Genomic DNA, 17,677 nt, shown 5'->3' on the forward strand with positions numbered 1-17,677 from the left:
TCATAGACAACTAATAGTTAGGGTATTTCTTCTTTTATTGTATTTGAAATTTGGGCAACTTTTAAGAGGTATTGGAAGTTTCATGAAGGCTCAAAAGTTGCCCACCAAATTCTATTTGTGCCCCTGCAGGTTGCATCTAGGTAATCATGCAGCATTGACATCCACAGGCAGAGTGGGAAGCAAGTGGTGAAACAAGCACTGTGTTGTCACAGCACAACTCCCCTGCCTTAAGTCTCTGCACCTGATATTGGGATACAAGGACAAAAGGCTGGGGTTTGTATTTTTCTTTCTTGTGTTTTGTAATGGACAAGATTGTCCTGAATCCCATGTCATGAGAGCAGCTGGATATGAAAGGGTTAGGGAAAAGCTGTTCATAATGCAAACAAATTACAACTGAACTCTCCGAGTCTGCACTTCTGCTGATTCCGCACTGCATTCACAAGAAAAAACTCTCTGATGAAGCCTGTAATAGGAGGGAATCACCGAAGACTTTTGACACTGGATAAGGCAAGTAGCTGGCTGCTGCTTCTGAGCTGTTTTGGCCAACTTTTGATGTGAAAATCAGTCTGAAATTGCCAAACTTGCAATGTCTTCCAGCGTATGATTTTGTTACTTTCTGGCTAGATGATTTTTATTTTATTTATTTTAATTTTATTCTGAGGTAGGGAAAGCTTGATTTATGTGGGGAGGAAAGAGAGTTAACCTTCTACACTGCCGTCTTCCTGATGAAGAACCTGCTCTTCTGACCGCCCTCCCCCCTCTTGCTAGTGACTCAGCAGGTGCATAAAAGATATAAGTTTCCCATCTGTCAATTCCCTTTTTCCTCCTGGATCTTCTTGTCAACCCAGGGCTTTGTCAGCAGAGCAGCCCAGAGTGGATGGCTGCAAGCAGGTGACCTTTGAAGGCCCAAGGTGGAGAGGACTACTTTCATTCAAGTTTTACATCTCCTCATAGGAGCTAGTAAGTACAGTACTAGAACAGCCAGAGGTCCAGATCTGGCAGAATAGCTTTGCAAGGGGGAACAAAGCCACTGTTCTGGTTCTTGCTCAATACATTCCTAATGATGTACTTCTAAACAGTATTAGTATTGTTACAAGAGTCTGTGTGGCTGTTAACCTGAAATGTTCATAAAACCCTATGTAGGGGTCAAGCTGAAAAGAAGGCATCAGAAAAAGTAAGGGTGTGCACTATCCTTGGAGGACAAGAATGCTCTCGTGAGAACGGAAAACTTGATGGGTAGTGCCTGACTTGGTGTGAAAGGACATAGGACAAAATGAGGAGCTTTGCAGTAAAGCCTATTTTATAATCAAATGGCTATGTTTTGGTGTTCATTGCATGTAGTATGTACTTGTGCCAAATGCATGTTTGTCAATATATTAATTTGCTTATTCTGTTTCAAATACAGTATCGTTCTGTAGGCAGTGCAGCCTTCTTAAGCCATCCCTGACCTACTTCCCTTCAAATGCATGGCCCTCAAGAGCATGACTAATGGCTGTACAAGGGATGAAGGTGTTAGGGGCATTAGTTCATCATGTCAGAGGACACCAAGTTGTTAGCCTTTGCTTTAAAAACATGCTTCTCATGTTTATTTTCTGAAAGTGAGCGAGTTGTGGTTACATTATGCACAAGCATTACTCACCCTACCAAGGAATCCCTCCATCTTGTAACTCTTCCCTTTTCTATCACCTCTGCACATTTCTCTGTTCCCTGCCTTCCAATTTTTGTTCACTTTCTCTCTTCATTGGTGCAAATTTCCTACAATTTGTTCATGGCTTTTTTTACTTGGATTTCATGGCCTCTAGTTTCACTATGGATTTTTTAAAAACTGGGGAAAGTTCCACTTTTTTATTTAGCCTTTCTTTCCCACCTTCCTTTGGTACCTACAAGACAGCTGATTGGTGGCCTTTTAAGCTTTTAATAAAAGGGCTCCGTACATGCTGTCATCTGTCTCCTTCAATTGATCGCACAAGGCTGCGATTAGCACTGTGCAAAGATTTACCAAACACCTGACTGTGACCGTTTCTCCCCTCTCCATGACATCTATTCTTTTGTCTACAACCACCCATGCAATATCAGTTGTACTTGCAGCAATCCCATGGAGAAGACCTGAAAAATGTTAAAATATTGAAACTAGCTTTGTTATAAATACTTACGCCTGAGTATCCAAGGAAGCAACTTGTCCAGCAGTTGTTTTTCTATGTTTTGCTCTCCTGCTTTGCCATATTAGGTATCTACAATGAGACACTTCCCCTTGAACATTAATAAAATAAGTACCAAAAAGGCCACAATGGTCAGTTCTGAATAGGGTGGTTTTGAGATCTGACGAAGGGGACATTTTCTTTTGTGTAAATATGAATTTGGCTAGGTTCTTAGCAGAAAGATCATTGGTTGCTAATTGAATATGGGTGGGAACCTCTTGGATGTAGTTGCAGACCTGGCAATAACAGCCAATTGGCAATAAACTTAATTATTAAGCCATAATGGAAGGAAGTTCTTGTCTATGATAGTACAGCAGCAGAAGTGGCAAAGGAAGACTATAGGCCTGCAAAGGCTAGCACAGAATTGTATTGAAAATAAAGAAAAACAAAGGGGCTAATTTAATTGCTAGTCATCTGGCTGATACTTTCACTGGATTCTTGGAATAGCTAAGTTCATTTATGATTGTAGTAGGATGTATAATGAGAGGTGGAACTGAGAGCCTAATTCTTGCTGCATATCTCTGCCACAAGTGCAGGAGGAGGAGGAGAAAGCAGATTTGACCAACGATCTGTCTTATCCCCCAGTCTAAGCAAAAGCAGTGAAGTGCATATATCTGACAGAGGTCACTCCGTGGATGACAGAAAAGCACAGGCTTTAAATGACTCTCTATAAGTATTCTGCATGAGCAAACAGCAACACAAGTAGGAGAATCTGGTGGCAGCAAAAAATTGATTGTTGGATGGTATGCATGCATTCCCTTTGTTTTTATTGGTTTTTACATCTGTAATATTTCAGTGTACAACACTGTGCAATTATCTTGCTCACAAATCTTAATAAAGAGCTGGTGGGGTAGATAAAAATACAAATACAAGCATGGTTTATCATAAAAATATTTTTGAATGAGTATGTTTTTGCAATAAACTATCCGTGCAAGATTGAGTCTGACTTGAGCCCAGTAATGAAGCAGTGCATGAACACATAAGCAAGGGTCTCCATGGATGTGTTCCACCCCAAATTTAGAATGGTGGACACATTCCAAGCTAAGCTTATTTCTTGTAATGGGAGAAATTGTGTTTCCTTAACTTCAGTGGAAGGAGTTAATAGTGCTACATTTAGTTTGAATTATACTCTATAGTCTATTTGACTTTTAATCCTAGGAAATAAAAGGCATTCCACATGACTTAGTTCTACTTGCTTTTTTGAAAGCACCCACTATTTTTTAAACAGGAATCAAAATAAAAACTGTAAACTAAAAAAAGGCACTGTAAGTGAGATTGTCTTACTTACTATAAATACAACTTGAAAACTTGATTTTAATATGTGATATGAAATAGTACTTCCAAAGTAATGAAACCAATTATTTCATTCCTTTTAATCTTTTTTCCCAGGATTGCCAACAGCAAGAGTCACTGGGACCTCAGTGGCCCCAACACAATGGCTCCAGTGCCCAATTTTGTTTTGCAAATATTCCAGAGGTTCATTCTATGCTATTTTATGCGAGGCTGTTTGTGAGGGACAGCTTATATGTGCTTGGACAGTACTTATGTGAATAAGACATGGCAGACTTTCAAAATTTTGGAGTGGAGGGTGGGGGCTTATCCTGAATATTGGCTATTCAGTCAATATTACTAGTGTCTGCAGTTCCCTGAGAGTGCTTTTACTGCTCTGCCCAGGAACTACTTTTAGCCTCTTCATCCCACTCAGGGTTACAGCTCTGAGCAGTTTGTGGGCCAGGCAATGCTCTCCTTTAACGTTGCCTGCAAAGTGCAGGTTTCCCAATATCAGAGTAAGCTCAGTTTCATGGTTTGCGCAGTGTTGTGAAGTGTTGGAATAAATATTTGGAGCAGCACGTTTATCCCATCCTATTATAGACAGAAGCATCCTCAGAGCTATGTTTTCCTAAGGAGATTTCATGTTCAAACATAGGGAAAACATGTTTCCCTATGTTTTAAGACAAGGCTGATTCTAAGGTGCTGGTTTTACCTGGGTTACAATGTCTTCACCATTCCCATTTGCAACAAGAATGGGGAAGCTGCCTTTCTTCTGTGCAAGAGGCACTTACCTGTAACAAAAGGTTTTCTATTCCATTCTTACATTCTGTAGCCAGAATGGTTTAGGCAAAACACTGTACTGTGAGACTGCATAGGGTAGAAGCTTGCATAAAACCAATGTGTTGCTGATCAGTTTGTATTTAATCCATACTTGAAGGAATCTATCTAATGAAATGTTTTTTCGAGTGCTTTATGCTTGAAATATTTTAAATGTTTTCCTTGTGCAGTGGCAATGGGAGGCACATGAACTCCAGCATATACAATATGCAGAGGTATATAACAACATAGGAAGAAGGCAGTGGCAAACCATTTCCGAAAATCTTGCCAAGAAAACTGCAGGGACTTGTCCAGGCAGTCTCCGAGAATGGGACACAATTGAATGGATTAAATATATATATACATACACACACACACACACACACACATTTATTTATTTATTTATTTATTTATTTTAAAATAAATTTGTTTAATAAATAAATAATAACAACATAAACCTATATATCTGTTTGAAAAACACTCAAATTACCTTGGCACAAAGGACCAAGAGAAACATTCCAACAGCTTTCCTATATAGAGCATACAGCTTCATCCCTTAAGCAGGATGCTAAATCTTGGATCACATCAGCTCAGGCATAAATACAGTCCAGGCAACAAAGTAAGACTCAGGTATCAAATATGCATATGCATATGCATGCATGCATGCATGCATGCATGCATATATATATATATATATATATATATATATACATACACAGTTTGTATTCACACACACACAATCACAATGCCCTTTTGTAATAAGAGGTACATTGCACATCACAAGAAGAACATTCATCTACCTAGGCCTGGGTTACTTCCTTAGTGTCTTGTGTGTTACGGGGTTTGATTGTGTACTGTAATTCAGAGTCTTGCTGTATGCTTGTCTAGTAACATAGCTGTGGTGCAGATATGAGTGTGTGGATATCCCATTGCTGCAGGTGTAAGATATGGATGCATCCAGTTTTCTTTCTTCACTGCCCTTTCTGCTTCCAGCCATCCCAATGCCAGATGTTGCTTCCTCTTACCCTTCTATGCTCAAGAAGCTGAACAGACTGCAGGAGAACCAGCCATGAGGCTGCCCCAGATCTTTTGATAGCACATGTATAATTGGACTGGACATCTTGTCATCCCAGATCTCCCAAAGGCAGAGTGTGCCTGCCACCCTCCTTGTGAGCCTGACCTGCCTGGTATAACAAGCACCATAGGAAGGGCACCAGCCCCTTCCTTTCTGCCACAAGTTCAGGGCACTCTGTTTGGCATAAGACTCAAGCTTTAACCAGCTGGGCTTTACAGCTACAGTCCCTTCAAGTAGATTAAAATTAATGATAGTCCAGATTTTATTTCCTCTAAACATGTGGCTGGGCATGCAGCTGGCAGGGTCTGAATCAGGATAGAGAACCTAGAAAGTGGAGGTGGTGCCAGATCCAAGGTGGCATAGTGCCCAGAGCCACAGCTCAGAAAGCTCCCTGCTGGCTTTCACTAGTGCTGCCACTGGCCAGTGCCTTGAAGAGGAGGGGTGTTTCCCTGAGTCAGCACAAGGGATCTTTCAGAGGCTAAGGAGAACATGATGATTGTAGCCAGGTTTAAAAGCTGTGTAGATGAAGTGTCTTACCTTAGACTACTAGCTGTTTTCTTGCCTGCTGTGTCACTCTTTTACCCCAGGTTTCTTCAGCTTATGCCTCCAGATGTGCTGGAACAACAACTCCAGAATTCCAAACCAGCAGGGCTGGAAATTCTGAGTGTTGTAGTCCCAGTGTTTCAGGAAGCACTAGGCTGAACAAGCCTGTCTGTCTGTGAACTCTGGGAAATGGTAAATCACAGTGGATGGCAGGTGGGGCACATTAATGGCTTTCAGGCAGATACTGTAGTGCTTTTGCTACTGGAGAGGCTTCCCTTGCCATGCTCTGAAGATTTCATCTTTTTCCAACATATCCAGGGCTGCTTCATCTGTATCTTATCCATCTATGCCTGGTTTTATGTATCCTCATAAATGTAACGTGTATGATATAGATCTGCCATGAGGGAGTTAATGTCAACTGCAGCTTTCCGTAATATGTGTTCATTCTGGCTTGTGCAGAATGTGTGAAGTGATTTTTGGCTCCAGAGCAGCATTTCTTCAGTCTTCATGCAGCTCTGAAGCTGCTGGCACAAGTAGAGGTCTACTCCAAACTGTGTTTCTCAGCACCCAAACTTCTTGCATTGTCTTTGTATATATTACTTTGCTTAGTGCCTTAATTGCAGCTTAAGGATATTTTGCTTGAAAAAGAAGAGATGATGAAGATGGAAATGGAAATGGAAATGGAAATGGTCTTTTATGAGTTCCCTAACTCAGTGAGATGTTCAGAAAGAACTGCCAACTGATAGATCAAAAAGATTGATGTGAGGTTGAAGGAAGCCCTGAGAACATGATTTAATTGGTTTAATATGGTTGGAGTATTCAAGTTCAGTGGAACTGTGGAAATGGGCATTGGTATTGTAATCAGCTGTAGTCAAGCTTCAAACACTTTTGCCGCCCCCAAAATTGGCAAATTGATGAACATTGGGAGGCAATTTCCTGCTGATTTGTGGTGGAAATCCAAAGAAATAAAATGATCAGATTTTCAGTGAGTTGAGTGTATCTAAAGCTGTAAATACATAAAAAAAAAAAAAAAAGTATAACCACCTATTTGCCTGACCTGATCACCCACCACCTGCAGCCACCAGCCACTAAAAATAATAGGGAAAAAGGGTGTACTTTCCCAGCCATCAGAATGTTGCCACCCCTAGTGTAAATACCAAGGTCAGCCTGCTGTGTGCACAGGTAGTATATAACTTAGATTAAGCTAAGGTTCCTAGGTCAGTAGCAAGCATTAAGAAATTAAAGCAACGAACCTTTATTATGCTAGACTGTGATAATTTGGAGCCGAGAACAACTGACAGGTAAAGAGTCAGGCTGAGAGCATTTGTATCCCAAAGCCGGCACAGAGTTACGAAAAGATCCTGAAGTGATTTCAACCACAACCACTTGGTCTGCCGCCACCACCACTATTTCAGTGTACGACTTTTGCACTGTGCACTATGGCGAGACCAAGCAGGCCTGGTGCCTTCTGAAACGGCTAGATCCCCTTCCTATTCTTCGGCCTCCGTAGTCCTTAACGCTGATCATCCTGGTCCAGTCCGCCTAATCTGAGCAACTCCATGCCCGTCTCCTGATTTTCTGCCCCTTCTACCTCCACCCCTTTCCCGCTGGGACAGAGCCACTTCGGCCTTGGGCAGCGACTAGCGCTTCCTGTCCGGAAGGCACTTATCCTTCCAACTTGACCCGCGGCGACGTGTATCCATTCCGTGCAAGACGATCTCGGGGCTCGAAGACGGGCGAACGAGCACGTCGGCCGAATCTGGGATTGGCATTGGGCCTTTCCGCCTAGGGAAGCTCGCGGTGACAGGCAAAACCACCCGAGGGCGAAAGGGTTTCGGATTGTCGTCGTGGGAACGTGGGCGCGGCGGCGGCGGCGGGATATTTCCTGCCGAAGCGCCAGTTTCTCAGTACGTGACGGCGAAAACCTCGCCAATGCCCCAAACGGAGGGTCGGGCGGGCGGAGTACCTCTCTCCGAGAGAGCATCGGGCAGTGGCCTTGCGCGGCGAAGCCTTCAGTAGCCAAGCTTGGAATCTCCGTGACGGAGCGCCCCAAGGCCGCGGTCTGGAGAGCGGCTGGCCAAGCGGAGCGCTCTGGGCTCGGCTCGCCGGCGCCTGGGCTCTGAAGAAGCTCGCCTCGTACAGCCAAACCCAGCGATCGCTTTGTGGCCTGGCCCGACTGCCTTTGGAGCAAGGCGGGCGTCGCCTTCCCAGAACTTTGGGCCAGCCGGGGTAACCCTGCCTGCGGCCGGCCGCCTCCTCGCAACACCTGCTGGGCGTAGTTGGCGAGTCTGCATTTCCTGCCAGCGCCCTCCTCCGCCTCGGCACTGCCCGGCTCTCCCACCCCGCCCCACCGGCGTCCTCCGTGCATCACGCGGGCCGGAGCGCTCCGAGCTCTGGTCCTGCGCCAGCTGCAGCTGCTGGTGGGTTTCCCCTGCCCGGATTCCACTTGTCAGGCAGGCCGGGGAGGAGGGACGCAGTTCCGTTTGGAAAAAGCAATTAAAGTGCCTGCGAAGCAAACGGAGAGAGAATCAATGATGCAGGGAAGGAGGTTGTGCTGCAGGCTGGGTCTGGGCAGTGCCGCGGTCCCGGCTGCGCGGCGTTCATTTTCCCTCGGAAGGCGCTCACCTCCTTCCCCTCACACGCCCGCGCGCCCGCCCTAATCCCCAGCAGCTGCGCTCCCTCCCGCCGATCAATAAGCCTTTCACTTTTTGCCTCTTGTTTGTTCCGTGGGGAGCGGGATCAATAGGAGGCGGGGGCGTCTCCACCTGCTTCCGCTCTCCTTCTTCGGCCGCCCCTTCGCCAATTAGACAGTTCTCGAGCCTGCGGGCGGGGTGGGGGGTGTTGTATGTGCCGCCGCTGTCCATTGGACCCGGTACCAGCCGACGACGCGCCAGGAGCTCATTCCAGCCCCTCTCCGTCCCTCTCAACTTTTCCTCTCCTCTCCCTCGTCGTTGGCAAGGCGGCATTGGAAGGTCCACGCAGATGGAAGGTAGGAATTAGCCGGGCAGCTGCTTTGGGCACCCGAAGGGACTCCCCCGGAGGAAGTGGGTGTCAGGCACGGAGTGAGAGCCAGGGAGCCTATCTGAGGAGCTCCGCAGCAGCAGCAGCAGCAACAGCAGCAGCAGGAACAGCCGCAGCAGCCGCCTCAATCTCTGGCTCTTTCGCCTCCTTTCCTTGGCACAGACTTTGCCAGCTTGCGAGTGATTCAAACAAGTGGCTGTAGCATCACTCTGGAGTGGTGGCTGTGGCAAACCAAGCTCTGCTTCCAAGCTCCGGCTTTTCCACTACTGCTCACTATCTTCCACCAGCTCTCCCCCTCATCCATACCCTTTTTTTTTTTAAAAAAAATGAGGATGAAATAATGTTGACATGCCTTGAATTATTAAGTATCCCCTGGATTTTATTAGCACATGATGCCTAAATGCTGCCTGTATCTGGTGGGGTCTTAACCGGGCGTGCAAAGGAGCGGCACACGCAGCGGCACAGGGAGCGGCGGGCAGCTCTGACAGCTGGGTTTGTGCAGATAAGCAAACGGAAGCACCAGAAGATCACTAGTGAGACAAGAGGCAAGCTGCGTTCAGGAGCTTCTGAGAGACTGGGGCCCGATTCCCCAGTCCACCTCCTCCTCCTCCCTAGTGGGGTTTACTAATTTAGGGGCGTCCTGCAGCAGCCAGGGGTGAGCGGCCAGTGCGGGGCACCCCAGGCTTCCATTGCCTCCCCTCCCTGGGGGGGTAGCGTGCTGCCTGGTGCCTCGGCACAGATGCCGATTGAGATTGTCTGCAAAATCAAATTTGCAGAGGAGGATGAGAAGCAGGCGGCGAAAGAGGAAGGGGACAAGGAGAGCTTGCTAGAGGAGCCTAGCCGGCCACACCATCGTGACCTGGCCGCCTTTGCCGGCACCAGCACCCTGCACGGCCTGGCCCACGTTTGCCGCTCAGGGCAGCTGGGGGTCCGACAGGCCCTCTGGGCACTTGCATTTGTGGCTTCTTTGGCCTTTTTCCTGTATCAGGCAGCCCGGTCCGCACTCTTCTACCTGGAGCACCCGCATGTCACCACTCTGGATGAGGAGGCTACCCAAAAGATGGTCTTCCCAGCCATCACCATTTGCAACATCAACCGCTTCCGTCATTCGGCACTTACAGATGCCGATATCTTCCACCTAGCCAATATGACTGGATTGCCACCCAAGGACCGTGATGGACACAAGGCCTCTGACCTGCTCTATCCTGACCCAGACATGGCTGACATTGTCAACCGCACTGGGCATCAACTTGATGACATGCTGAAGAACTGCAGCTTCAGTGGTGAGAACTGCTCTGCAGAAAACTTCACGGTGGTGAGTATCTGCTATGCCTTCCCTGTGTTCTTCTTGTGCTTTTTTGAAATTTAATGTGTTGTCAATACCCAAGTTTATGCCAGGGCTGAGATTGCATCTTAAGTATTGGTCTGAAAAAGAAGAGGAGATGTGGTGCATGTGCTACCCAAGCACCTGGGGACATGGGACATTGGATGAAACGTGCATGGGGTAATGCACAAGAGGAAAGAAGGATGACATAGGCATAAGCAGGCTGAACATACAGGAACATCCTGGATAACTCTTACTTTGTTGGAGAAGATAGCCACTGAGCATGAGGAGTTGGGCAGGGAGCAGGAGCTGATGATGCTGTAAGTTAGGAGAGGAAGGCCATAAGGTCCCAGGCACTTACAGAAGATATGAGATGCCCAGATGGGTACTGAATACCCTTAGGGATTCCTGCATTTTTCTAGTGGACTGTTGCTTAAGTGCTTTCCCCAGCTTCAAGCAAGCTGTACTCCCAGTTCGGTTCCCATTGTAGCACTGCCATTGTCCCAGCCAAGATGGCATGGCAGCCCCTCTGCCATCTTCCCTGTTGGCACGTTCTGGCATGGTACTGACTGCACTATCAGAGAAGCTTCCTGCTGGGTGGAATGAGCCAGCCCTGTGCTTGCTTGATATTGGGTCTGAAAATCACAAATCCCCGCTGTGGTTTGGGGAAATAAATGTGCTGAGTGGGCGGAATACCTGATGGGACCCTTTTCAGACCATAATGACTCTGGAAATGAGCTGCTTCTCTCCTGCGGACACGGGAGGCTGCTTCGCCTTCTGATCACTGTGTGTGTGGGGGGGAGGGGGGTTAAAAGGAGGAGTGTGCAGAACAAGAAGAAATATAAATTGGGAGATGGGGAGAAAATGACCCACACATATGCATAATAAACACACATGCTGGGTGGGTCAAAGATCAGCTTCTAGGCTCCTGCTGCTGCGTTCTTCTGGTCCCAAGTCTCTGCTGTGAAAGTGCATGCCAGATTTGGCAGAGCAATACAAGGCAGGGAATCCAGGAGCTGGCCAAAGACGGATGACAACTTTGCCCCATAGTTGGCAATGGTTGTCTAAAGTGCTTGGTTGCATGAGCCCCACGTAAGTTGTATCAGAACCCCAGGCTGGAGTAGGGAACAACAGGCAACACTAAGTATGAAGTCTACTCTGTAGATGCATCAACCCGCCGTCAAAATACTGAGCTGAAATTCCACAAACTGCATACGTTAGTTAGATTAAGCTCTGCTGTCTGGCAGCCTTCTCAGACCACCACAGTCCCATTCCTCAGGCTTCAGAGGACCAAATCACATTTGCATCTGGATCTCCCGATTTTTTTTAAACGGCTGTTGTTCTTGAAATGCAACCACAGTGTGCCAGTTTCTTCAGAACAGCAGTGAGAAAGGAGCTCCAAGAGGATGTTTAACACTCCTCTGTTCTGTTTTTCTGCCTAGATCTGCCCCTCAGTCCAGCTGTTATTGGCCTCACATAGGAAATACTCAGGCATGCATTTTCCCTCTATGGGGCCAACAGTCGATCAGGAAGGGGTTTGTTCTTTTTTCTCTCTTTGATGCAATGGAGAAGAATTAAGTTCCCGCTCCTTTCCCAAGCGCTGGTCCAAAGAAATTGGCAGTTCCTAAGGCTGCATTTCATTAAAACACCATCAATCAATGAAACAAACAAAACTATTATTAGGAAATCTAGTCATGATTCTCCTAGATAAGGTGTCCTTTGGCCCTGAGATTTAAATTTCTGATTCAGTACTAATGTCTGCTCTAATGCAGGAGAAGAAGGGAGGCAGTCTTGGGGGCACCGCATATTGTGGGGATCTGTTGAAGGATGGGATGTCCCATCCGTGGAACCCCTGTGCCAAAGATGTGGGTTTTATGAGTGGCTTCAGGAGGAGAGCGAGGAGGGTTTGGGGGCAAGAGGCTCCCTTTACTTTTTTGGTCATTCCAGCAGTAGTACTAATTTCTGCTCTTGGGGGCTATGTGTAGAAATGAACAGGCGTTAAGACACAGGGAAGATTAGTGACTGAGCGTATACCTAGTAGCGAGGTCCAGAAAGGTCACTGAAAGGGCTAGCCTGGGTCCAGCTTCCCTTTGGAGAAAGTGCAGCTGCTGCTTCTGCTACTTACCATCACTGTGACCGCTTTGCTGCTAAGCTGACTGCTGCTCCAGTCCTTGCATCTCATGATGAATCCCCTTTAAAGGACCTGTAAGTAAGAGCTGAGCTTGGTAAATGATCTCCCTCTATTTAGCGTCACAAATTCACATTCTTTATGGGATGGCAAATTAAAGAGCCGCTGGGAAGATTCCCCAGCGTAAGCATCTTGTGTGCAGTAAAGCCCAGCCGGCGTAGTAAATCTTCGCGGGCTCTTGCCCGCTGCTGAGCCACACTGGCTGCCTGCTCTCTTAGATGTATGGCGGATGTACAGCTATGGAAGGGAGACCTACCCCGCACCTCTTCTTCCCTGGTGATGTGAATGCATCTCTGTGCAAACCCAGGGGCTTAGACTCCCCGACTGTGCTGAGCAGAGTTGTTCATTCCTCCTGCACACGCACACACACACACACACGTACACAATCACTGCTTGGTCTGTGCCGGGAAAATCAATTGGTTCTTTGTACTCCACTGGACAGGAGATTCCCTGGCAGCCGTGCACTACCCGAGGGAAGTGCTGGAGTGTTCTGCTTTGGTCTCATCCTGTCCCAGTCCCCATACAGCAGCAAGGATCACAGGCGGCTGCCTTTCGCCAGAAGGCAAACATTTGGTTGAGCCATTAACCCCTTCAGCATTGGTTTGGAATACCTTCCAGCCAGCTGCTTTGTCTTGTTACGATTTATATGCTCAGTTTTCTAACCTCGATTTCTTGTCCCAGAAGCATCCGTATTATGAGTGGATCTGAACTTCATCTTATTCGTTTTCTTAAATAGACACATCCCCCCACTCAGTGACCGTCTTATTTGCAGGACAGGCAGTCTGCTTCCCATTGGTGATAGACTTTGCATTTCAAGCCATTTTTCCTGTGTGGTGTGGAATGCTGGAGTACAAAGCGTCTCCCAGATGCGAGGTGGAGAGGCTATCAAGGCAAAACACAAGGAAGTGGTAAAGGGGCAAGTGCAAATGAAGTTTTATGGAGACGTGCTGGAGGAAATAAGCTCAGCTACACCAAGTGTGCACACTCAAAAGAACAATTACCCAGCTGGCATCTGCTCTGCAGGGATTCCACTTCCAGCACTTGGAGGGGAAGTTAATGTATTTCTAAAAAATTGGAGTCAATGTCAAAGGTTCTTTGGCAAGGACAATTGTTTTCTTTTTAGACTTCATGCTGCTAGTCTTATCTCCCTCTCTGGAAGGGATTGTGGGGTAGATCGCCACTTTCCCCTTCACAACCTGTTTATTTGACCTTGGTACTTGAAGGCAAATCTCCATGGGGTGGTGGGGACAGTATCTGGGATATGTGACATCTAGCTACAAAGAGAATGGGAGCGGGGAATCTGCTGGAGCTCTTTCATCAAGTTAATTCTGCAAGGCAGGCTTGCATGGCATCCAAAGGGTTGGACGAGAACATGAATTGAACAGCAAGGAGAGCTGCAATTCTGACCAAGGAGAGCCATCAGTTAGAAAATTGGCCTCTCCAGAATTTCAAAAGAAGGTGATGGTGATGGCACTCAATGCAGTAACTCTCTTTGCTTGTGTTTCCTTAAGCAACATCTTGATTGGGGCTTGAAGACTGAGAAGGTGGGTTGGGTCAGAGAGGGTGTAGGCAGATATTGATACTGAGGCATCTCATGCAGAATAGCAAGAATCACTGCTGGTGCATTTTAGGCTCGAAGCACAAAAAAACCCACAACAGCAGCAACACCCAAACATACACATACATTTCTGTTTCTCCCCCCCCCACCTGCCAACTGCTGTTGTTCAGCCTGGCTTTGCTGCCTCATTCCCCAGCTGTATAATCAGCGGCACCCCATCTTGGTGCTGGGGCTGGCGATGACCTTTCTTCCACAATTGTACTTAATAAATGTCACATTTTCCAGCCTATTTTTACTCCGAGTAAATGAGTTTCCTGTTCTGCCTCCCCCTCCATCTGCTGTCTCCTGCTTGCCCATTTGTGCAGCTCCTTGGCCACCACTGTTTGAAGGCAGCACAGCCATCCGTTTCCCTAACCCCAGCCTAACCCCAGCCTGCATAATGGAAGAAAAGGTGAGAAAAGGCGCCCCTAGGCAGTCCAGCCAGTGTGGATGGATCACTGGGAGAACAGGTGTATTGATTCCTTCGAGCCAGAAGAGGACACGGATTGCCTAGAGGAAATCACCCTCAAAGAACGTTAGATCAGGCAGAGGCAACTTCAGTTTCATGTGGCCCATGGCCTATATTTCTAGCCAAGTGGTTTCAGGGGAACCTGTTGCTCTCCTTTTATATTTGGGAGTCCCACAGAGGGAGAAAATGGAGGTGGGAACAGGCTGTTTCATGGCAGCCCATCTCTCTTGCATGAACCCTCTGTCCTCTTCACCATTCTGCAATTTCTTTCATTTAAAATAACCACGGATTTTTGTCCAGTCCTTTCATTGTTTCAGGAGTTTGCATTGTTACATACTCATACCATTATCCTTTGAGGTAGGTTAAGGTAAAGGTAAAGGTTTCCCTTGACATTAAGTCCAGTCGTGTCTGACTCTAGAGGGCGGTGCTCATCTCCATTTCAAAGCTGAAGAGCTGGCATTTGTCCATAGACACTTCTGTGGTCATGTGGCCGGCATGACTACACGGAACGCTGTTACCTGCCCGCCAAAGCGGTGCCTATTAATCTACTCACATTTGCATGTTTTTGAACTGGAGATTGGCAGGAGCTGGGACTAGCAACAGGAGCTCACCCCGTCACGTGGATTCGAACCGCCGACCTTCCGATCGGCAAGCTCAGCGGTTTAACCCGCAGCGCTACTTAAAACATTTATATACCACTTCCTGTTAAAAATCTAAAAGAGGTTTACAAGATTGAAAGCATCTGATTAGTCCAAGTTCTTGTCTCCATCCTGGGTTCAGAGTGACGTATTCCAGAAAATGAGTGGTGCTCTTGTAACAAAAATGGCAAGGTGCTTGCATGTCACTTTATAGGTGTAATATATTTATTGCAGCATCAAGTCCACTTCATCAGAAGTACAGCATGAATCCATCCATCCTTTTGATGAAGGCCTCCTAAGCACACAAAAAAAAAACCCCTTATGCCACAATAATTTATCATACCATGGATATTGTTTGTGTCCATCCTGGGACAATTACATGAGATCCAATTGCAATTAAGACCAATTAAGATTAAGAATCACGATTAATTCATTGATTAATGTGATTGCATGGCTGTACTACCAATGTTGCAAAAGCGGCATCCCCCCAAAGGATCAGACATGACTTGGTGCTTGCACAGGGGACCTTTCACCTTCATCTCATGGCTGTACTGCTAACACATTCTAACGCAGCCTGTCTCAACCTTTTGACCCTGGAGGAACCCTTGAAATATTTTTCAGGCCTCGGGGAACTCCTGCACGTTCAGGCTCAAATATAGGCCAGAAGTTACAAATTTATTATATTAGTTCCATGTGTAGGCCTGCATATATGCATTAAAAGTGTTCTTAAACTAAAAATAAAGAATGAAACTTACGTCTTTAATGTGAAGTTGCCTGAATTTGAAATAATTGTTGAAATAAATAAATCATGATCTCCTAGGGAATCCCTAGTGACTTCTTGCAGAACCCTGGGGTTCCATGGAACCCTGCTGAGAAACTCTGTTTTAACATATTCAGTATTCTGTATTTAAAATAAAAGGACAGAAATGTGTCTTCCTTCTTCCTCCCCCCCACCCTTTAAACAATAATGTTTTGAACACCCCTAGATTCTTGTGCTGTACATCCCATCTCTCTGCCTGCATTCATTCACACTTGCATGCATGTACCACTGGTCATTCAAGCCCAATAATTCTCATTCTCAAAACATTTACTTGGCTGGAATTCAGTCACAGAGTGATATAAATTAATATAAACCTTCTCTGTGTTCCAGTTACTCAACAATAGTTTAATTCACACAACCAAAGCTGCTTTGGCTTTATGATCAGCAAGTGATGATCCCACACAAGTGAGCTTTTCTTGTGGCTTAACAGGCAAGGATACATACAGCTTGTGCTTTCTTTATGTTTCCTCCCTTCCCTGCAATTCTTGCCCCATTCTTGTTTTGCCTTGACAGTCAATCGCTTCTGACAGTTGTTGGGTCTTGCCAGATCAGACCAATTTATTAGCCTCGCATGTGCCATTATTTTGCAGAAAAGAAAAGGTGAAGAGGCCACCCACCTTATATCTGGAAGCTACACCTTATCTGCCCCTAGGCCACCACTCAGTTATTTAGGAAGTGGGGAGAGAAGGAGGCAGCGAAAGGCATCAGAGCAAAGCTGTAGCCGCAGAAAGGTTCCTGGCCTTGGCTCTGCAGCGAGAGAAGGCTGAGCTCCATCCATCAGAGCTGCCCGCAGGCTGGAAAATGCTAATAAGCAACCAACAAAGAGAGGGAATCTGTGTCCAAAGCATCTGAATAAGTAACCAGTCCCAGGAGCTGATGCAGCCTCTGGGCCCTGCACCCCCTTGCTCAGCTCGACTAATCAATTTTGCTTATCCGCAAAGGTACTTCCTTGGTAGGGAATGTTCAGGTTCTGTTTCTGACAGCCAGGAAAGCCCTCTGAGCTTCCCAAGACTTCCCAAAGTGCAGAGAACAGTTTTTACAATTGAAGTGCCCCATCCCTGTCATTGGAGAGTTGCTTTGATTTCAGTCTCCTCTCCCTGTTATTTCATATACCTCTGGCACCAATTGTATTCCTGCAGGCTGTTAGTAAATACATTCTGAGGTCTTGATGTGGACTCTGCTGAAAGAGGCTAGGAGAGATGCAAGGCTACTGTCCAAGCCACAGTATTTTCAAACTCTGCCTTATCCTGAATGTATCCTGTCCCTGTTCATGGCTCTGAGGGTTGGTCCCTTGAGCAGGAAAGAACTAACGTGCTTTGTCTGGGCCCCACATGAGACTGAAGATTAAGTGTCCCACGTTTGAGTTTTCTTCATTGGCTTTCTAATTATGTGTATCCTTTTCCCTCTTCTGCATATCATAAGGCAATGGGCAACCTAGTCACAAGTAAGTTTGCTGCTACAGTTGGCTGACAGCCTACACTTCTCTCTGGACAACTAGGGAAGCAGTTGCCATAGACAACAGGTAGAGTTTGAGTGTCACAACATCCTCAAGGCTTTGCTGGACCTGTGTAGAGATACGCTGATCATCACCCCGTGTCTAGTTTAGGAACAGCAAAAATATACAGTGCTGAAGGCTCTCAACAGACTTCCCTTCAAGCTGCATGGGACTGGCTGGGCTCTTCCTTTCTTTCCCTTGTCTCTGCTGAGTAAGAAGCT

The 17,677-nt window shown here is 46.5% G+C and overlaps 1 protein-coding gene across 2 annotated transcripts in view; it reads left to right on the forward strand.

Moving 5' to 3' along the window:
* The window catches only part of ASIC4 (acid sensing ion channel subunit family member 4), a 265,892-nt gene that overhangs the window by 158,392 nt on the left and 89,823 nt on the right, over nucleotides 1-17,677 (forward strand). The window contains exon 1 of one of the 2 annotated variants that reach the window (XM_063288959.1): nucleotides 8,873-10,240. The exons of the other annotated variant lie outside the window; for it this stretch is intronic. Within the exon in view, the coding sequence (XP_063145029.1) occupies nucleotides 9,665-10,240 (576 nt within the window). The 5' untranslated portion in view covers nucleotides 8,873-9,664. Of the gene's footprint in view, nucleotides 1-8,872; nucleotides 10,241-17,677 lie in introns of those variants that run through there. 2 annotated transcript variants of the gene reach the window in all.

This window comes from Candoia aspera, chromosome 1 (assembly GCF_035149785.1).
Source record: "Candoia aspera isolate rCanAsp1 chromosome 1, rCanAsp1.hap2, whole genome shotgun sequence".
NCBI classification, from domain to species: Eukaryota; Metazoa; Chordata; class Lepidosauria; order Squamata; family Boidae; genus Candoia; species Candoia aspera.